Genomic DNA, 20,874 nt, shown 5'->3' with positions numbered 1-20,874 from the left:
AAGGGTGGGATTTTTAACAGCCCATAGAAGCTGAGCACTCAGATCCTTAGGAGATAAGCTCTCAAGAAGCCCATCCTGAACTTGCGTGTTTTCAGTTAGGTGTCTGTGCTCCTAGGATGTTCAGGGTCATGCATCTGTTGAGTGGCACAAGCACAGCCCAGGTGAGTGTTGTGCAGATCTCTGCTCACAGATCAATGACCCTACCTGTGGGGTTTCCATAGGTCATTGCTGACATGCGGGAGAAGCGATATGAGGATGAAGGCATTGGAAGCAGTTACATGTTCAGAGTTGATCATGACACCATCATCGATGCCACCAAATGTGGGAACTTTGCCAGGTTTATTAACCACAGCTGCAATGTAAGTATCTCATTTTTTTCATGGAATTGTACTCTGGCATACTGAGAAACCCACCAAAGCCTTGCTGACTCTGATTAGGGCCATGTTCAGAAGTAGCAGGGGGTCGGGGGGTTATGATTAAATGTTAATCAGCTGTAGCAGATCATAGAATGAACCAGGTTGGAAGAGACCTCCAAGATCAAAGCAGAGTCTAAAATAGTGTAAAGAGAGTTGGGAGACTGAGAAATAAAACACACAGTGAGACAGAACACACTCAGAATCCTCTTGACTGTGCTGGGGGACTCTGATGGACACTGTTCAAACATATCTAACAAATATTTCCTTAAAACAAGCCAAACTGTAGCACTGATACTCTGTGGGAATAGTCTCCTTCTAGAGTCGACATGGGAAAAGTGTTCTCTGCCCTGGCAAGTAGAGAAGTTGCTTTTCCCTCTGCTCTGTGCTGCAGTCTACACTCAAACACTTGGCTGTCTGACCAATTTGTTAAGCATTAGTTGTTACAAATTTGGTGAAGCATCATCCAGGCTTTTTTGCACCGCAGATGACCAGAATGTTGATATTTTGGGGAAGCAGGCTGCTCTGTTTTATGGCTTCATGCCTCTCTCTCAGCTTCCCCTAGGTCCAGGCTCTGGGAGTCTGTCCAAAGCTGTCTAGGGAAAGGATTGCCCTACTCCATTTTAGCTTGGAATGATTGTGTGGAAGCTGGGGAGCTGTGGTCATCAGGAGCCTAAACCATTACCTGTTCTCTCACCCTTGCAGCCAAATTGTTATGCAAAAGTGATCACGGTGGAATCTCAGAAGAAGATCGTCATCTACTCCAAGCAGCACATCAATGTGAATGAGGAAATCACCTACGACTACAAGTTCCCCATTGAGGATGTAAAAATCCCGTGTCTGTGTGGCTCTGAGAACTGCAGGGGAACCCTGAACTGAACTCAAGGTTTCTCATCACATTTGCACCTTCGGCCATGTCAAAACTGTGGTAACCAGGTGTGGTTGCACTTTGCCAAAAACAGGAGAGAAAAAAAAAGAAAAAAAAAAAAAAAATTTGGGGTAAAAAAAAAAAAAGAAAAAAAAAAGGAAGAAAAAAAATTAAAAATAAAAGGAAAAAAAAAAAAAAGAGAGGAGAAAAAAAAAAGAGAAGAGAAAAGCCAAGTTTCGCACTTCTGCCAGGATCATGAATGAAAGCAAAAAGCGCACACGCTTCCGAGGACTGTTCATGTTTCAGGTGCTCTTTCCTTTGCAGACCCAAGACGCACACAAAAAGGTGACTACCGTTGTGTGGCATGGTCTATCCAAACACTAGCTTCTCTGTTCAGTCCCTACATCAGTGCTCCACAATGGGCTAATGGTACCTTGTCCTTTTGTTGTTGTTTTTTTTTTTCAATTGCTAGGAACCTTTACCTTTTCATAAATGCTGCTACCTTTTTCTCATCAGTTTTGTTGGTTGAAAAAGACATTCAACGTTTAAATGTGAAGCAGAGACTGAAAAACGCCGTATAGGGTTTGTTGGGAGCTTGATTGGCTGAAATTGCACAGATTTCTCAGAGTTAAGCTGTAAATAAATGTAAGGTTGATGTTACAGAGCAAGCCAGAGGCTTGAGGGTGTGTGAATGGGGATGGGGGGTGTGTGTGTATATGGAGATGTGTCTGCAGACAAACTAGAGGTAAACTGTCCTGCCTTTTTGTTAGGGGTGAACCTGAACTAGTTTTCCCTAAGCCAGACACCCTGGGGAAGGGTCAGGTCAGCCACAGACCTCAGCTTAGCGCCTTGGGCTCATGTCTAGTTTTCATATGCCATGCTGGTATATTGAGGGATCAAAACCTCAGCACCTGTACACGGGAATGATTTAGATGCTGCAGTCAGTCATAGGAAGTCGTCAGCTGTGTAGGTGCAGCATCATGGTACAGTGTGTGGCCTTTGGGGATGCCTGTTTCTTGGAGATGGGTTTGTTTTGCATGCAAAAAAAAAAGCTGAGGCTGAAGTGAAATAGACAATTCAGCCCCTGTTCATGCTGTCAAAACCTTATCCTCCTTGTAAGCATACACTATGGCTCACAGCTGTAATGGGAAGTAGGCTGTGTCTTGTATTCATTTCTCTTGTTTTTTTCCTCTGCATTTTCCTGCCTTTCCAGCATTTTAGGTAGAATATTTGCTCTGTCCTTGAATGGGGGAGATGCCTCCTGTGATAGGCGTGAGCCCTGCTATGCCACTCTCCTCCCTCAGTTACTCAGTAACTTGGCCTGGGGTGGTCTTGTCCCTTCAGTAAGAACATGGTAAAAGTGTCCCAGGAAAATGAATGCTGCTTTAAGTTTGGAAGGCATGGTTTTTCAATGTATTTTGTCCTTGTAGATGTGCTGAGGTGAAGGTCACAGTTTTTTGAGAGGTTCCATTTAAAAATGGGGCAAAACACCAAAGAAATACTTCTTTGGCTGTGATCTGGGACTGTTCAGGTATCGACAGGATCAGTTTTTTTGGCTTGGATTGGATTTCTCCTGCTTTAAAAGTAGTGATTAGTTGTACTAAAACCTTTTTTAATTGGCTTGTAAGGGGAAGTTGCAATGTCATTATGAAATGGGAAGATGATCTGCATAACTAAACACCTTCTCCCCACAGAACACGTTGCACAGCTGTATTCTTGTAGCCTTTCAAAATCAGAGGTGATGGCTGCCTGACCACAGCTTCACGAGTAGAGGTTACAGCCTTGTGAAAGAGTTTCCTGGAAGTTTTTCCAGCTGTTATGTAGAATTGCCAGGCTGCCACTGCAGAGTGGAGCTTGGGATGTGGCTTAGTCCTCTCCATCCAAAGTCCTTTTTCAGACTGAAGGCCTGAAAAAACAGCAACATAGAGACTGCTACAAGCTGCCTTAATACTGCCTGTATTTCTGTCTGAGGGCAAGGAGGTTGTTGCTGAGATTGGACAGTCCATAGTCGCATCTTGGTTTATTCTGGTATTGTTTCCCCCTCTTTTATAAATCCAGCAATTGGGTAGTGGTGACCCAGAACCTAAAATCATGAGAAGCACAACTAGTTTCTGTCATTGACCATTGGTTGTAACTGCAGCAATGGCAGGAGCCTTGGGGAGTTCAACCAGCTGCTCAGTTTAGTTTATTTTAGTTTTTAAAGTAAGGTTCATCTTGTTGTGTGGACACTTGCAATTGGCATCACTACAGCTTGGCCTTTTACTTTCAAAGCTTTGGGAATGCACAGAAGTTTCCTGTGTCTCAGAACTGAAACCCCTGTGTGCAGCAGTTCTGCTGATGTCCTTGGCCACCTTCCTCACTGGTTCATCAAACCAGTGCATTAACAGTGGTTTTCTGGGGTCAAAGGCACCTCAGCTGGCCCAGCCCCCAAATATTTTCTGGCATATCTGGATGGAATTAGGCCCCTGCAGTTTGCCTTAATTTTTGTTGAGGAGAGGTGGGAGGACAAATCATGGTCTTGTGGAATGCAACCTACAAGTTAGGGTCCTCCATGCCATTTCGAGGAGCACTAAAGGGATTTGGGTGCCAAAACCCATGAGCACCTAAATCATTTGGGTACTTCTGAAATGGCCCATAACCCATCCCCTTTTCAGGGTCCCAGACAAGTAACATGAGATTTTGGAAGAGCTGATCTCCCAGAAGTCCCCCAGGATGAAAACAAGCTGTTAGACCCACAGCACTTCTGAAAAATCACATTGTTCTGGTCTCAAAGCCAAACCTGAGGCTTCTCTTCCCTCCAAATCTTGGCTCACAGAATCCTACCTGTGCAGCTTTTATCTCAGACTGCAAAGCTGCCCCATCCCCCAAACAGATCATGATTAGGATGATTGTCATGATGAGGATCATAAATCTGGTTTAGTGATTTCCATGAGCTGCTGCAGTTGCCTGTGGCTACCTTGTCCCCGCAGGGCAGTGGGGTCTCATCAGGGCCAGGGAGCCTGCAAGCTAAAAACCAGGATGTGGTTTTGAAAGGCAGCCCCAAGAGAAGCCTTTCTAATCCCTCCTGGGTAATTTGCCATGTGCTTAGCAAGGGGTGAGATGAGAGGAGAAAGGCAGAAGGTGTATGGTGTACACACCAGCCTGAACTGGACCCAGCAGTCAGCACAGGCACCCCATGGAGGGAGTGGAAGGGCTCAAAAGGCACCTCAAAAGCACTGTGCGCTGCTTTACCGAGAGATTGACTGAAGTGGGTTTGTTTGGTGGAAAGCCTGTCCCCAGTTTATTGTAACTTAAGTTGCCTGTGCTCCCTGCAAAACTATATCTTCACTGGGTGGGGAAGGCCAAGAGAACAGTGCAGAGGTGTAGGGAACAGAGCTGAAATCTTTAGTTTTCCAACATGAAGCTGGCACAAGCTCAGGGTGCAAGTGCCTCTGCAATTGGCATTCTAGGAAGTGTGCTCTGTGCTTGCAAACCCAACCTGCCACTGCCCAACACCTTCACTTACCCATTTATTCCCAGCCCTGCCAGCAGTTCCAGATTGGTCCCAAGAAGTGGTCTGTGACTGTCCGGGGTCTGGGAAGGGAAGGGGCTCATCTTGCAGATATTTATATTGTCTAGAGCAGCTTATTTCTACAAGAAAACAAAACCAAACCAAAACCAACATTTTTAAACTCCAACAAAGTATACAGTAGTTTCAGTTCCAGTTTTTGTGACCTTTTTCAGGGATCATTTCAGTGCATTTCTGTATAAAATAAAAATTTAAGGAAAAGAGGATTTTGAAGTATATATATTAAAAGAAAGCATTTTCTGTACATAGGCACTCAAGTATCTTCTCTTCAAACACCGTTTCTTGTAGAAACATGTTGAAATTTTTTTGCTGATTTCTTTGTACTTCAAGAGCATGTAAATAATTTATTAAAAGTGACTATTGTAATTTGGAGTTCTTTTTAAACAGATTCCAGCTCTAAATCATGTCAAGGAGATGGGGAGGAAGGAGGACTCAGCATAGCGAAGGAGCTGGTGGCATTTACAGCTTGTGTCAAGCTTTGTATAATGTAAATTCTGTACAAATACGTTTTGGGGGTTGGGGTTTTTTTTTTGGTTCTGCTTTGGTTTTGTTTGGGGGTTTTTGATTTTTTTGTGTGTTTTGTGTTTTGTTTTTTTTCAAATAAATTGATGGAATTGGAAGCATTAAGAAAGTGAAGACAAAAAAAAATAATAATTGCCAAGTCGAGGCTTCTTCTTTCCCTCCTCCACCCTCAGTCTGAAACCTAATGTGCAAAATCTATTTATTTCAAGCGAGGAGATGTGTACAGTCTAATAGACACCCTGAAGTGTATTTAAGCGAGTTTGCAACTGGATTTTTGTTTCCATTTGATATTTGTTTTATTTTGTTTTGGGTTTGGGTTTTTTTTTGGTTTTGTTTTGTTTTGTTTTTCTCAAATGAGTTTCCTCCTTAATTGCCACTGTCGTGTTTGTCCGGGTGAGAAGGAACCACCTCGTCAGGGCACGCTCCAGAACCCAGGGGCAGCTTTAAAAGCAAGACGGAAGAGCACGCAGCTCCCCATCCTTGCAGCTGTCACCAGGTGGTGTGAATCCACAGTGTGAAAACAAAGGGCCTCCTTTAAAAGGAGGTGGCTCGAAAATGGTTTGCAATAAAGGAAAATTAAAAAACCCACCTTTTTTTTTTTTTTTTTTCTTTTCTGAAGTTCCTTAAAAAAAAGAAAGCAACAACTCTGCTTTGAAGATTGAGGAGTTCTGATTTTGGGGGTTTTGTGTTTTTTTTTTTCTTTCTTTCTTTCTTTCCTTAAACAAATTTATAAATTTAGGGACGTTTTGTGCATAGAGAATCTGTCACCAGTATGTATCTTGTTTTGAAGAAAGTGTTTCTGTTGTGGATGTGTCATGCTGTATATATTTGTTCATATTTTTGTGAATTGAATACTATGTACCATTGTATTATAGTAACTTTTATAAAGCAAACCATAAATATACTGACTTTTCTTACAGAAAAAAAAAAAACCATTATGTCGTGCTTAATGTATAACCAGGGCTCGTGGACCCGTGCTGGGAACCATGAGAGCTCAAGGGGTCCGAGCCAGATAAAGAGCAATCCCAGGAACAGCAAATGTTACTGAAAATACAAATTCTGGTGAGCGGGAAGTTACTTTATGTAACAGTATGTTGCATGGAAAAAAAACAAACATGTGAGTGATTTAAGTTTGCAAATCTACAATTCTAAGGGTTTCTAATCTTAGAAAAAACAGGAGCTGAAGCACAAGCAGGTGCTGCCCTGCAGTCAGAGTCCCTAAGCTGAGTACTGCTGCCTGGGAAGGTGGTCCCTGCTCCTGCAGTCTCTGCCCTGGGATTTTTTGAGTTCACATCTTTGTAGGTTAAGGACTTTTGTCTCCACAAATTAAAGAAACCAAAGTAAGATGTTTGTATTGCTGTATGGGTGATGCTGGGAGGCTGTTTGGGCCACAGGCCCTTTGGGCTCACTCTTTTGAATCAATCTATTCAAATCTGGAATGAATTCTGTTACCTGTGGTTTACAAGGAGGGGGGAGCTGCTGAGGTTTGATGTGTCTGGAACCACAGTCTGGAGCTGCCCATGTGCCCTCCCCCCCCTTTCTCACTGGGGCTCTGCTGCTGTGAGTGTGGTGGGTGATGGTCAAAGTGGCTTCTTTGAACTTTAGAAAAAGAGATGCCTGGAGCGGAGATGAATGGAGTGGCTGATGGAGGAGGACATGGAAGAGAAAAGAGGGACGAGGAGCAGCCTTTATAGCTGACCATAGCACTGAAGGGGGCAGATATGAGACAGCCCAGCCTCACAGGGCTGCCTTGGGCAGAAGGCAGCGGGGCTCAGCTGGTAGAAGGACTCTATCTGAGGAGGTCATCCTGAGCTCAGGGCTTGGCAGAGGCTTTGGCTGCTCAGGGTTTGAGCAGCTGCAATGCTGGGGAAACGAGGAGCAGCAGTGGGTGGCTTTGGAGGGCAACAGTGGGGAGATCTGCAGGCACTGGAAACCCTGAGATGTTTTGCAGCAGGCGTATACTGAGGTCTGTGAACTCCTCAGCCACAGTGAACATGGAGTACAGGTGCTCCAGGCCCAACATGTTAACCAGGCACTCAAACTGGCAGAAAAGAATTTTATTGTGTTGGTAGGAAAAGTCCCCTTGCAAAGGACAGAGATGACACCAGAGTGATGCCCAGAGGGGGCTTTGTACATGCAGCCACGATCTGAGCCAGGGAATCACTGCCACGTGGGAGAAACCCCAGCCCTTCATTAATTCAGGAATTTGCAGATACTAGAACAAGACTGCATGGCCTTGGGAAGGCTGCAACATGGATATTTGATTCTCATTGTGGAATGTCGTAGCTACCCTAAAATCATGTGTTTAATCTCAGCAAATTCGAGATTGAGTCTAAAAGCAATTAACCCAAAATCTTACAAAATGAGGTGTATGGAGAGGCAAATGCCTCCACGCTTTGCTCTCCCAGCTTCCCATGTAGCTAAAGCTACCAGAAAACTTTGGACAGCCTGAATTTAAGCTCTCCCAGTTATTCTTTCCACCTCCCTCCATAGATGCCTGTCTTTGGCACGTGCCTTACATCTGTCCTTTAAGGATTTGGTGGTTTGGATCAGATTAAACTGCTGTTGAAGAACATTTGCCATTTCCCACACTCCCTCTCCCAGGAAGTCACTGGAGGGCAGTGCTGGGGCTGGGTCATGATAGGGGTTGAGTCCTTTCACATCTTCACTTAGCAGCAGCTACCTTGGGTCTATGACACTTAGGTCTGGGCCATTTGCTGGTTCCATTTGTCGATCAGCTCGTGAGGGGTGAGGGTGGTGTTTTGTGCTGTCCTCTACATGCGCCTGGTCTCCCCATTGGGCTCCAGGATGGTCAGGTTTCCTCTTGCATCTTGATCCATTTCTATGGCTTCAAACAGAGACTTGAAGTTCCCGGCGCCGAAGCCCTGTGGAGATGACATCATGGACCATGAGGATGGGCAGCAGGTCCATCAGCTTGGAAACAGCTGAGAAAGAGTAGCATTGAGTGATGGTTGATGGTAAGTGAGAGCCCTGAGGGTTCAAAGCCAAGGTCATTGTGAAACCCTCAAACCAACCTGGTGGTTATGTCGCTGGATCACCTCCAGAAATACTGTGGGTCTGTCTTGGACTGGCTTCGTGAAGATCTGGAGCAAGTAGCCTTTCTCATCAAAATCCACCAAGATTTTCAGTTCCTGGAGAAAAAGAGGGCAACAGCTCAAAGACCCACATTGGAGCAAGGGGATCCTTCTGAATCACCCTCACCCCTACAAAGCACTTTGGGGAGCTGGTCCAGCCCCAGGCAAACCTTTTTCCTCTCAGGCTGGTCTGACTCACCGCCAGCTTGTCAATGTTCTCCTTCACTTTGATTTTGGCAGTTTTCAGCCTCTCCCGCAGCACCTGGTAGTAGCTGGATGGCACATCCATGAACTGCATGCCCCGCTGCTTCAGGTTGGTGATCTGCAAGGCAGGGGAGACCCCAGCATGGATCAGACTTGGGGCTTGTTTGTGGAGAGTTTTGTGTCGAGAATATCTTGGGCAGAGTGATTCTTTCCCATGACATTGACCAACATTGTGCATGGGGGCCTCTCCCACCCTCTTGCTTTGGGCACCATGAATGGGAGGACCCAAGATCCCCTCTCCAGGCAATGCAGAGAGTTGGCCACCATACAAGGATGCTTCATGGTGCCCTGGCCCACCTGACACTTCTCAAGGCCCTTTGGTTGGGAGAGCAGCCCAAACCCAAGTGCTCAACAGCTGCCCAAGCTCTCCACCACCACCCACCAAGGAAAACATTTGCCATTGGGGGCCCTGCAATCTCCAACTGCTTTAAACTGGAGAGATGGGCATCTGCCAGCAGCTCCCAGGTGCAGGCAGGTCCCTTTCCAGTGACAGTTAATCCTGGTTGTAGAACAACCATGGCTCAAAGCCTACTCAGCCTGCCTGTGTCCTCATGCCCCAGTGGGGTCATGGTCCACCAGTGCCCTGTGACGAGGACTGTGTCTGGCAGGACAGGGCAGAGGTGGAGCAGTGCCAGGGCAAGCAGCTGCCCAGGGCTGCACTCACTGCTGCGATGATGTCCGGCGTGTTCAGCGCGATGTGCTGGACTCCGGCCCCGCCGTAGTAATCAACATATTCCTACAGGGAAGAAGTGTCACCATGTCAGTGACAGCTTGCCTACAGGGGGCAAGGGGCTGAACTCAGGCTTAAAAACAGGAAAGCAAAATGGGCTGAAACCACAAAATGAAGAAGATGACAGTACTGGTGAGATCAGCTAAACCAGCTTCCTCTCAGCAGCTCTCCAGGGTTTGGCAGCCCTGAGCAGAGGCAGGGCTCTTTTCCAACAGCCACCTTTGCACAGAACATCTCTGCCAGCTCCAAATCAGTGATCTTTGATCCTTTTTCCTTTACCAAAGCCCCTCTTAAGGTGGTGGCAGCCTGATGGCTCAACCTCAGGCTCTCACCTGAATCTGGGATTTCTTCTTGCCAGGTGCTGGCTCATTAATGGGCATCTTAATGGTCTCTTCATAGTTGGTGACCACAATGGAGCGCAGGGCACTGAACTCAGTGTGCAGCTGCTTGTCATCCACTGACCAGAAGCGGTGGAAGAGTAGGTTCTTCTGGTACCTGCCCGGGTCACAAAGGGCACCTTTGAGTCCCTTGTTCCATTGCAGCACTAATGAGTTTTTGCTCTGGCTTAATTAGCTTCAGCCACCAATGTCAGAGAGGATGAGGCCAGCAGAGCAGTACTGCTGCTACATCCCACCTACCACCAGCCCTGCCCACTCTTACCATTCTGCCACTGGGACCATCTGGAGGTCAGGCTGGTTCCCCACAACATGGTCAATAAAGCTGAGCTTGGTACTTGGTCTGTCAGGGGGAAGCCAAGGGTGGCTCTCAGCCAGGGCTGGGGACACCCCACAGCACAAGGGGGCTGTGGGGCAAGGTGGTGGGGACCTCTCCAGCTCCTTGCTGAGACATGCCACCAGCACATGGTGTCAAAGAGCTGGGCAGGACCCTCTGGAAAGTACTCACAGCTTTGGCAGCAGGGGGTCCTTGAAGAGGGGTGGGTGGTACCCAGGTAGGAAAAGGCCCTTGTAGTTGAGCTTTTCTATTAAAGTGTGGGTGGTGTCACCATACTGTGAGAGAGGGGAGAGTGATTGCATGGTACCCCCTTTTTTGGGGAGCTCTCAGATCCAGCCTGCTCCTGCAGCCCCTGCCCTGCCGCTTACCGTCTGGATCACTGCGAACTTCACCTTCCCGAACTTGTCCTCCTCCACCCAGGGCTCCTTCACTACCACAGCTCCACGCTCTTTGGCTTTCTGGGCAGAAGCAGAAAGACCCCTCTCCTGCTGCAGCTCCCCTAGGATGGGGGAAGATTTCTCCAGGTGCTTCCCCACCTCCCCTCATTGTTTAGGGGTGCTGTGCAGGAGAGAGCAGAGGGGCTGCTTACCTGCACAATGAAGTCACAGTCCTCCACTTCAAAGGCGACATCCTTCACCCCATCACCATGCTTCACCAGGTGCTCCCCCATCTCTGTACAGGGCAAGAGCAGCCATGGTCATGAGCAGAGCCTTGTTCCACTATGGGTTTCCCACCCCACCCCTCACCACAGCACCTACCTTCGTTTCCTGGGTTGAGAGCAGATGAGAGAACAAACACAATCTGGTGAGGAAGAGGAGGAGAGGTGAGGGATGGAGACATGGTGGTGCAGCCCCAGAACCATGGGGTTTAATGGTGCAGATGGATTTTGGCAGCATCCATGTGCCCCACACCAGCTCATCTTCCCCTGGACCTCCTCCCTGGCACCTCTAGAAGGTGCATCATCCTCCTTACCTTGTCCTGCTTGATGACATGTGAGACTACCTCCCTGCTGCCGGTCTCCAGCCCCCGGTACGCCAGCTCCTCAAACCCCATTTTGTTGCAGTAGAAGGATGCAGCCTGTGGACAGGCAAGGGCCACCCCAGGTGAAGTCATAGTGCCAATTACTCCCAGTTCACCCAGGGCTCCCACCAGCCAGGACAGCACCAAGAGCCCATGGGGAACGGCCACAGTGGCCTGTGCCTGCCACATATGTGCACGTGTGTGTGCAGGAACAGCTGAGGAGGAGCAAGATGAGGAAGGGCTCGTACTTGGAGGAAAGCCCCAAACCCAGTGGAAGTGCTGCCTCCAGATGCCTCCTGCACCCAACACAGCTAGGGAAAGGCAGGATGCAGAGGACACAGGGCTGGTGCACAGCCATTGGCAGAGAGCTACTGAGAAGAAAATGGTTCTGCCCATCATAATAGGGCAGCAGGGGTGTTGGCCCTATAGGACAAGGGGCAGTGGTTTGAAACTAGAGATGTGTGGATTTCGATTGGACATTAGGAAGAAATTCTTTACTATGAGGGCGGTGAAATGTTGAAAGAAGTTGCCTAGGCTGGTTGTGGAGGCCCCATTCCTGGAGACATTCAAAGTCAGGCTTGATGGGGCTCTGAGTAGCTTGGTCTAGTTTGGGATGTTCCTGCTGACTGCAGGGGTGTCTCACTAGGTGACCATTAAAAGTCCTTTCCAACCCAAGCCATGCTGTGATTCTATGATCTCTGGTTCATCTGCCAGGTTGGGTGAAAGCAGCTTGGGTTTGAAGCTGAGGGATTTTTAATTTGTCAGAAGTCTTCTAGCAGCAAAGGCTGGAGAGCAGCTCCCATGACACCTTATCACCTCTGACAAGCCATAGCATGCGTGCCTGGTTGCATTTTCTCAGCCCCTCCTGCACACACCCCCAGGCAGCTGCCCCTCGCCTTGCGCAAGGGTCCCCAAGGCCACTGGGCTGAGGCCATGTGCGTAGGTGCAGGCACTGGGCCAGTGGTGGACTTTGGGATCCTGTCACAGCCCCAGGGCGGTGGGAGCCAGGCTGAACCACCCTCCCCACAGCCAATGACCGCAGCATTCGCCCCAGCACAGCACAGCAGGCACCCAGCCAGCCACAGCCTCTCACCTGCTTGGCATTGCCGACCCAGAAGGTGATGGAGTGGAAATGGATGAAGCGACCTCGCTGGGGCTACAGAGAAGGGAAAACTGAGCTGAGAGCTGCCACAGCCTCTTCCACAGCACTGCGCCTCTCTGCAGCTGGGAGAAGCAGCGGCTGCAACCCTGATAATGCCTCTCCTGCAAATGGATCCAAATGAACTGGGTAAAACCCCAGCTACTCCCCAAAAGAGCCATTTTCCACAGTGGTTTACACTCAGGTTCCACAGGATTCTGCTCTGCGAGGTGGAAGTGCAAAGCACTGGTTCACCTGGGACTGGGTCGGTCCCAGTGCTCCCTGTAAGCGGCCCCCACAGCGAGCTGTCCACCTGCCAACCTTACTGTGTTGAAGATAATTCTCCTTGAAACGCTCTTACACAGCCACGGGTACTGGGACAAACCCCACATTGCTCTGTACTTCACCACCACCCAAACCAGGGTAATGGGCACTGGCACAGAAAGGGTTATGTAGGATAAAAAGGTGGCAAATTGGTGCAGCATTTGGAAGTCAGCGTTGCAACAAATGAGGATTCAGCTCAGATGTCAAGGCTAGCTGGGGAGAGTTTGGCACTCTCCTCCCAGATCAGGAAAGAAATCTGAAAGTTTCAGTAGTTAATGTTGATTTACAACAAGGACCCAAGTCCTATGTGGCCTGGCCAAAGAGCATTCTTACTCATGATTTTACCAGCTAATGAGGGAGTAAGGAATGAGTACTCTCTGTGTGAGCACAGCTGATGTTTCACAGCCGGCAGCAGAGCAAGAGCGGAGACGCGAGGCGGCTCTTACCTTTTCTCCCTTGTCTGTGTAAGTTGTCTGAAAGAAAGAGGCAGAAAGAGACACGTTAGCAGCTCGGGAGGGTGCCTCAGCCCCTGAGAGCCTGATCCAAAGGTCATCATGTGAGGAACACAACTTCCAGTCTGTACTAAAAAGTCTGGACACTGAAAAGTCCAAATTCAAGCAGAGATTAACCCCAGTAAAGCTCCCAAATCATCCCACGTCATTGAGCCCCAGCCATTTAAATTAATTAATTAATCGGTTATTGGATTAAAGAATTAATGAATTACAGAATTCATGCCCATCTGCTGCTCCTCACCATTTCTGTGCCCTGACGATGTGACAGCGGCCAAGACAGTGTGAGTCCAGGAGGGCATTTAATATCCTGGTGGGATGAGGGAAGCTCCTCCTCAGCTCCACCTTCTTTCACCCCCACTCCAAAGCATCAGTGACCCAGAGCTGTGTTTGGTTTGGGCTGTGAGCTGCCAGCACTAGCCTGTGGTGGATTTCTGGGGCTATGTTGCAAGGTCCTTTTCAGTCATGGCTATGGCACAGTGGGGTTGAACGTGGAGGGTGATGAACATGCAAGCATGCAAGGCTCTGCGGGGCAGGAGCCTGCTAACCCCACAGCAAACTAGCAAAACCCAGGCCTTGGGGGGGTGATGCAAACACAGCAGCACATCTCCCCAGCCACCTGCCTGGCCCTGGGGACATTCACCCTTTTGAGGGAACATGTCCAGTTCCAGCCAGCACTGAGCCAGAACAGTCTGGTTGCACACAGAGTCCAGTCACATGTACGGTGTCTGGGCCTGGGGCCACCTGGTGCCATCTTCAGCTCCAATGTGCCCAGTAGAGCCAGAGTTCCCCAAAATATGTGAGCAGCAGGAGGGGACAGCAGGCAGCTCTGCCCAGGGGAAAACACCAGTGCTCAAACACCCCACTTCTGGGAGCAGTGGTGAGCTTGATCCAGCAGAGCCACCGCTGGGGGCTGGGGTCTTGGGTGTCTGTCAGTAGGATGGCAGACAAGTGTGGTTGTCTGGTGGTGAGGTTGTGTCCCTTGCTACCATGCTCCATGGAGGACATGGATGCCATGCTCTGCCCCAGCAAGAGTGCTGGAGGACAGGCTGGAGGGAGGCCAGCAGCAGGGGCAGGGTCACCTCATGGCACCATCATAGCTTGGCAATGCCACTTCTGTGCCATCATTGTCACCACCAGAGCTGTGGTCACCTCATGTCATTGCCTCTGTTGTGCACTATTCCTCCTGTATAGCCCTGTGGCAGTGCCACCCCATGGCACCACCTCCTGTGGCAGTGCCACCCCTGTGCCGCCCCACGCCGGCATTGCCCCGGCCGGCCCCGCCCCGCTCGGCTCTTGTGCCCGCCCCATGCCCCGCCCCCGGGCGGTGCCCCGCCCACCTGCCCCGCCCCGCTGCCTGTGACGCGGTTTGTCCGCTCCCGGCTCCCGTAGCAGGCTTTGTGGCGCGGCCGTGACCATGGCGCAGCCCTGCGGGAATCGCTCTGTCACTATCAGCGACGTGCAGCAGCTGGTGAAGAAGAAGGACGAGATCGAGGCGCAGATCAAGGCTTGCTATGAGCTGCTGGAGAGTGTCAGTGCAGCGGGGCCGGGGCGGGCGGGCAGGTGGCCGTGGGGTGGCGGGGCCGGCGTGGGGCGCCGGTTCGTAGCCTCACTGGCCGTCGCTTCCCTCACAGCAAAAGGGCGTCGGGATGAACGAGCCGCTGGTGGACGCCGAGGGGTTTCCCCGTAACGACATCGACCTCTACCAAGTGCGAACCGCCCGGCACAATATCATCTGTGAGTGGGGAACGGGGGCAGGTGGGGCCCTCCCTTCCAGAAGGGAGGAACCGGCAAAATCGTTTCTGTGGAGATCCACAGGCTTCTGCTGATGTAGAATATCCCTGTTAGTGATGGTACAGCCATTAAAGAAGCACGCTGAGGTACTGGAGTGTGTCTAGAGAAGGGCAATAAAGCTGACGAAGGGTCCAGAAGGTCGTGTGAGGAGCAGCTGAGAGAGCTGGGGCTGTGCAGCCTGGAGAAAAGGAGGCTCAGGGAAGACTTTCTGGCTCTCTACAACTCCCTGAAAGGAGACTGGAGCCAGGTAGGGGTCGGCCTCTTCTCTCAAGGACAAGAGGAAACGACTTTACTTTGCACAAGGGGAGGCTTAGATTGGATGTTAGGAACAATTTCTTCCCCAAAAGGGTGGTCATGGCCTTGGCCCAGGCTGCCCAGGGCAGTTGTGGAGTCCCCATCCCAAGCAGAGTTGTGTGGATGTGGTGCTGAGGGACATGGTTTAGTGGTGACCTGGCAGTGCTAACATAATTCCATCATCCTCAGTATCTCACACACATAGTTTCTTCAGCCTGTCGATCACAGTTCTTCAAAAACTCAGGCCCAAGGTTGCTCTCAGTTTGTGATTCAGTTATTTTGCTCTATGGTCATAGCCACTGGGATCAGCTTAGTCAGTGAAACTTTTGCATTGGAATTCTGCTGCTGTGCAGCCTTTTGGGGTTTGGGAAATGCAGCAAAGCTTTTTTGTGGTGTTTGCAGAATAAGCTGTAGGTAAAGAATAGCTTGGTGGTTATTTCTTCACAGGCTTACCCTGTGCTCTGCCTTTGGGAATGGCTTTTGCTCTCATACCTAACAGTATGTGACTTGATGGAAAAAAGCCTTTAGCTGGTCAGTGATGCCTAGGTGATCACAGGCCTCTGAGCTTTGCTTCTCTGTGTTTACTGAAATTTGTAGGGTGGTTTTGTCTGTCTGAATTCTGCTGCTAAACATCTGCAGAGCTATGTGAGCAGGGCTTCCACCAGGACCTAGAGATACACCAGTAGAGGTTATTGGTGACCACAGCTGGATCCCAGACACCCAGAACACCATGTTCTGTACAGCTGCAGAGTAGAGCATATGCTGAGAAAGAACCTTCAGGTGTAACTCTCTGTATCCTAATGGTGTCACCCACAGGTTTGCAGAATGATCACAAGGCCCTGATGAAGCAGGTGGAGGAAGCTCTTCACCAGTTGCATGCCCGGGAGAAGGAGAAGCACGCCAAGGATGAGGCAGAGGCATTGGCTGAGGCTATGAGCCAGAACCAGGGCCTGCCACAGGCCTTTGCCAAAGTGAACACAGTGACTCCAGGGTCTCCTGCAAGTATCTCGGTGAGTTGGTGGAGTCTTAACACCTTGTGGGGAAGGCTTCTTCTGCACCCAGGGAAGAAATGCAGCAGGTGGCTTTCTCTGTCTTGTTAAGAAGTGGGAATAAATTAGGTGCTTGATTAGGGTTCTCTCTTCCCTTTTTGTTTTGGTCACACTGGGATGTCCTGTGAACAAGACCAGTCCCTGTACAGGAATGAGAAGAGTACTCTCTCTTCAGCTGCATCATTGACACCACACAGCTTGTACCAGCCTTACTGACAGTTCTTGCCTCACTATTTCTCTTCCCATAAAAGAGGAGGCAGGAAATGAGTACTTGCTTCTGTCTAAGGATGTGGAGAGGATGTAATTCAGTTGCCAGAGTGGTGAGGAGGGTAGTGTCTTAGCACATCTCCATGTGGCTGGGTGAAGGGTGATATTACCTGTCTTTGGAGAAAGCACACGCTCAGCTTGCTCCTGTCTCTCTCCAGGGACTTCAGGTAGATGATGAGATTGTGGAGTTTGGTTCTGTCAATGTAAACAACTTCCAGAACCTGCAGAACATTGCCACAGTGGTACAGCACAGCGAAGGGGTGAGTGAACTCATTTCCACCGTAACTGCATTCTCCTGCCTGCCTCTCTCAGCCACAGCTTTTTCTAAGGAACTTGGATCTCTGGAGTAATCATTTCCATGTCAGAAATGGTGTCAGATTCCATCTCTGCTGTTGTAGCCTTGTTCTCTCACAGCACTGAGCTAATTCCAGCTGGACAGAAGAGGGCTAAGAGCTGTGTGTTTTTTGCTATGAGCATCACATTGTCTGTTGTCCTCTGGGCACTCCCTGCAGCAGCAGCAGGCTGTGTTGCTATGCCACCTCGAGGACTGGCCATAGAAGCTGCTACAGTTGTCAAGTGCTTTATCATGGAAGTGAGAGATCTCCTGGCGGTGTCTCCACGCGAAGTGCTCTCACAGATCTAGCCACAGGGATGGGAATGGGCACTGCTGCAGAACAGCTTCCCTAGACCTAACATTTTTCTAGTGCTTCAGCAATAGGAGCAAGAAGAGAGTTGAACCAGTGATGGAGAGCTGCCATCTTTTATCCTTACATGGCTATTTTTTTAATCCCTTTTAGAGACCCCTGAGCGTGACTGTGATTCGTGGTGGCAAAAAAGTGCACGTGGGGCTGACTCCAAAGCGCTGGGCTGGGAAGGGCCTCCTGGGGTAAGCTGCTGTTCCACTTAGGAGAACCCATCTCAGAGCTCATTCCCTGCAGTGGGGCCAGTTCTGTGCTTTGCTCTCCATGCTGCTGCCTGGTCTGACAGACTTCACTGGTGGGTACCAGCAGAGAGCTGGAGGCTGGCAGTTTCACGCAGCGATGTGGGGAGCGAAGATAATGTTGAACGTGAGCACAGGGAGGAGGGTCCCAGTGCTTACTTTGTCCAGTAGAGGAAACTGATGGAGGAGGGTTGTGGTGGTTCTTCCAGTCATGCCATGTCAGATCTTCTATGCCTGTTTGAGAACTGAGATCTTAATGTTTCCTTCTACCCTTTTCTTTTGCAGCTGCAATATCATTCCTTTGCAAAGATGACTACTTTCTGGCAAACATTAAAGCTGAAGTTTGTGCCTGCTTTCTGGACTCTGATCTGCTTTGAAATCTTCCTGACATGTTTTTGCTGGAACAGATGTTTCAGAGGCTGTGACCTCTAGGTGCCAGGCTGGAAGAGTCTGAAGAGATTCTGACAGAGCAGAAACTGACTGTGGTTCAGAGTTGCACTGGTTCATCAGGAGCAGCTTGCAGAGCTGCAGGATGTGGCTTTATATCTCTTACACCTTGTGTCAGTTTGGAATGAGGCTGTGAAGAGACCCAAACTTCACTTGATAGAGGCTCTGAAAAGCATGAAATGCTCTTACTTGGTGATAATGGAACATTCCTTTTTATCCCTTGTGTAATTCCTCACTGCACATAACTGTAATAGAGGCTGAGAAGTCCTGGAGCACTTTTTGGTGTCTGTAGTAGTTGATGACAGTCAAGAAGTACACAGCTTGAGTACTTTTATCTTCCCCAGGTTACCACAGCTTCTGAAGTAATAAACCTGATGAAATAATTTTTGAATGCCTAATTATTTTAAGTTAGAGAGGTAAGGAATAGGGGTTGTAATTCTGCTTTGATTTAGTTTTAGTTGATGCAGTCCTGATGAAAATACTCCTGATCCCTTTATCTTACTTCATGTTTGTTTATCCATGGTAGCTGGGTTCAGCAGGTATAAACTCTTCGAGGGGATTCTGGGGCTGAGTGGTTTAAGTTTGTTTCTAGTTGAACTTCAAAATACTCTCCCAAAACAATAAAAGTGAGTAATGCCTCTCTCCATTCTTGTAAAAGTTTTTATTTTGGGCTCTAATTGTGGACATTAATTGGGTGGGTTAAATGCAGACATGAAAATGCAACCCTCTGACTTTCCAGAGCTGAAGTCTTTCATTGGCACTTCATAAGCATGTTGTGGTCTAAGTAGCACATTCCAGCTGATGAGCAATTTTGTTCTAATTGTAATTAATCAGACCTGAAATGGACTGAAAAAGAGGACTAAACCCCAGACTCCTAAATTGCTCACCCAGGCTTTTTGTGTTTCAGGTGTTTGTGTTGCAGCCCAACAGAGCAGATTCCCATTCAGCGCGCAGCTTCTTGACGTGTGATTTCTGCTTCTTGCTCTATGCTCTGGGGGAAGTGTTAACTGCAGCAGACCAGGGCAGTGTCCCTTGGTTGTATCCAGATATTTTCCCATCAAACCCAGTCTCACTCTGGTCTTTCAAGTAATTTTGAAGGGGTCAAGACGTTGCACTGGTTTGGTCCCACCTTTTGGGAGTTGTTTTGGGGTCCTTTGTCCTTCCTCTCTAACAGAGCAGTTCTGAGCCTGCACTGCTGAACTTCACTGGATCTGTGACCCACAAAGGCAACTGCATGTCCTAAATCTCCTGTCAAATTCCACTAGAAAACAATGTGATGTCCCCATCTGTGGTTACAGGTGAGTTCTGTGGGGCTGTTCTGTAGAAGAGCTGAGTCTCTGCATGGGACTACAGCATCAACAAGCTTGTGTAAACCAACAATTTCTATCTGCAAGTTGCATCAGGTTTGTGAACCTTGCTTTATGCAAAACAGAGTTCACAGAATCACAGGATATGAGGGCTTGGAAGGGACCACAAAAGGTCATCCAGTCCAACCCCACTGCCAGAGCAGAATCACCTAGGGTAGGTCACACAGGAACATATTCAGGTGGGTTTTGCATGTCTTCAGAGAAGAAGACTCCACAACTTCTCTGGGCAGCCTGTTCCAGGACTCTGTCACCCTCACCATGAAAAAGTTTTTCCTTCCATTTATAGGGAACCCTCTATGCCCCAACTTGCACTTGTTGGCTCTTGTCCTACCATTGGACATCACTGACCAGAGCTTAGCTCTCTCCTGACACTCGCCCTTCACATCTGTATCAGCAGTTTTTGTGTTTGTAGGTGCTGCTGAAGCTTGTAACCATCTGACTGTCCACAAGCTGCCCCATCTTCTGTCCCTAGGAAACAAAATGTAGGTGGATAAATTTGGTATCAGCTGGCAGCTGCAATGTCAGGGGCTGGCCTTAGCTGTATTTGAGGACTGCACCCAGGTATCTCAGCTGTGGCTGGCTTTTATCTGCGCTGCAGATTAATCTGGGTCTAGATACCAGTTCAGGAGAGGAAAAGCTCATAGGACATGTTCTTCCAGGCTTTGCATTTTGCCTCCTGGGATGAAATGATCTGGAAAATGCCAGCTTTTTGTCCTGCTCTTGCAATGAGGTTATGGGGTCAGTCCAGCCTTGTCAGCCAGTTTAATACCTGTTCTCAGGGAGCTGATTTCCCTTTCAGCATGTAGGGTTTCTGCCAGGCTTTTGTAGAAGTGTTCCCCCCCTACCCCTGTGCCCTAACCACTGCACCCTAGCCTCTCTGGTTGGGTGCCCTGACTAGAACGAGTTGAACCATCCCAACGGATTTAACAAACCCAGATTATGTTGCAAAACCTGCTGTGCACAGGGTAAGGTTTGAGTTTCCTCCTAAGACCACACTCAGACTTCTGCTGTAAAACCAGAGCAGAAGAGGAGCTGCTCTTGATCAGAATAAAAAGGTTTTTCATGCTGGAGAGTGGAGCAGGCTCCTTGTAACCCATAGGATCAGGGAACATGGACTGGGTGCTGCAGAATGGGAAGAAAAGTACCGTGCCTGAACAAAGCTGACGCACTGCCCCCTGCACATAGCAGAGGTGGGGATCAAGGATCAAATCCCTGCTTCTGAAGCCATAAAACTCCCCCAGCTGGAAGCAGTGGGTTGTCCACAGAGGAGTTAGGAGCAGCTGCGTTTTGAACAAGCCGCCCCTGCGCAGCAGTCTCCTCAGGTCGAGGAGATAATGCGAGCTGATAGCAAACCTCCTTTTTTCCTCCCAGCAGGGTGCAAGGCTCCTGCTGGGCAGAGAGAAAACCAAATTCGATTTAGAAATTGTTACTATTTAAGCTTAACAGCAAGGCTGAGGTCAACGCTTGGCAGTGCTTAGAGCTGATTGTCTGCTGTGGTGAAGGTGAGAGCTTGGAGTGATCCCTGGGAACCGG

The 20,874-nt window shown here is 49.0% G+C and overlaps 3 protein-coding genes across 3 annotated transcripts in view; 2 read left to right on the top strand and 1 right to left on the bottom strand.

Annotated features, from left to right (window-relative positions):
- SETD1B (SET domain containing 1B, histone lysine methyltransferase) overlaps positions 1–1,372 on the top strand; it is a 50,859-nt gene extending 49,487 nt beyond the window's left edge. Inside the window, exons 17-18 of the mRNA XM_054172973.1 lie at positions 222–359; positions 1,119–1,372. Of these exons, the coding sequence (XP_054028948.1) occupies positions 222–359; positions 1,119–1,292 (312 nt within the window). The 3' untranslated portion in view covers positions 1,293–1,372. The remainder of the gene's footprint in view (positions 1–221; positions 360–1,118) is intronic.
- A 6,746-nt stretch (positions 1,373–8,118) lies between these two features.
- HPD (4-hydroxyphenylpyruvate dioxygenase) lies at positions 8,119–13,487 on the bottom strand. Its single transcript, XM_009909596.2, has 14 exons — positions 13,428–13,487; positions 13,121–13,147; positions 12,306–12,368; positions 11,165–11,269; positions 10,951–10,993; positions 10,782–10,864; positions 10,561–10,650; positions 10,364–10,467; positions 10,121–10,198; positions 9,793–9,955; positions 9,395–9,466; positions 8,666–8,788; positions 8,407–8,523; positions 8,119–8,256 (listed from the first exon to the last, which is right to left on the bottom strand). The coding sequence occupies exons 1-14, from the start codon at positions 13,428–13,430 to the stop codon at positions 8,146–8,148; spliced, it is 1,182 nt and encodes a 393-aa protein (XP_009907898.2). The 5' UTR covers positions 13,431–13,487; the 3' UTR covers positions 8,119–8,145.
- Positions 13,488–14,546: 1,059 nt separating this feature from the next.
- Positions 14,547–18,609, top strand: PSMD9 (proteasome 26S subunit, non-ATPase 9). Its single transcript, XM_054173209.1, has 6 exons — positions 14,547–14,714; positions 14,818–14,920; positions 16,088–16,281; positions 16,746–16,847; positions 17,385–17,473; positions 17,813–18,609. Exons 1-6 carry the CDS (start codon positions 14,601–14,603, stop codon positions 17,838–17,840), a joined length of 630 nt encoding a protein of 209 aa, XP_054029184.1. The 5' UTR covers positions 14,547–14,600; the 3' UTR covers positions 17,841–18,609.
- Positions 18,610–20,874: the final 2,265 nt, after the last annotated feature.

Source organism: Dryobates pubescens, chromosome 25 (genome assembly GCF_014839835.1).
Source record: "Dryobates pubescens isolate bDryPub1 chromosome 25, bDryPub1.pri, whole genome shotgun sequence".
Taxonomy (NCBI): domain Eukaryota; kingdom Metazoa; phylum Chordata; class Aves; order Piciformes; family Picidae; genus Dryobates; species Dryobates pubescens.
This window is presented reverse-complemented; position numbering and strand designations above follow the sequence as displayed.

Coding starts and splice junctions, on each gene's coding strand:
- HPD (XM_009909596.2), bottom strand. Junction 10,199..10,363: donor GACCCCCTGCTGCCAAAGCT/GTGAGTACTTTC, acceptor TCCCCCTGACAG/ACCAAGTACCAAGCTCAGCT. Junction 8,789..9,394: donor CGCCGGACATCATCGCAGCA/GTGAGTGCAGCC, acceptor CCTGCCTTGCAG/ATCACCAACCTGAAGCAGCG.
- PSMD9 (XM_054173209.1), top strand. CDS start 14,601: ATGGCGCAGCCCTGCGGGAATCGCTCTGTCACTATCAGCGACGTGCAG. Junction 16,282..16,745: donor GGTCTCCTGCAAGTATCTCG/GTGAGTTGGTGG, acceptor GTCTCTCTCCAG/GGACTTCAGGTAGATGATGA. Junction 17,474..17,812: donor GCTGGGAAGGGCCTCCTGGG/GTAAGCTGCTGT, acceptor TTTCTTTTGCAG/CTGCAATATCATTCCTTTGC.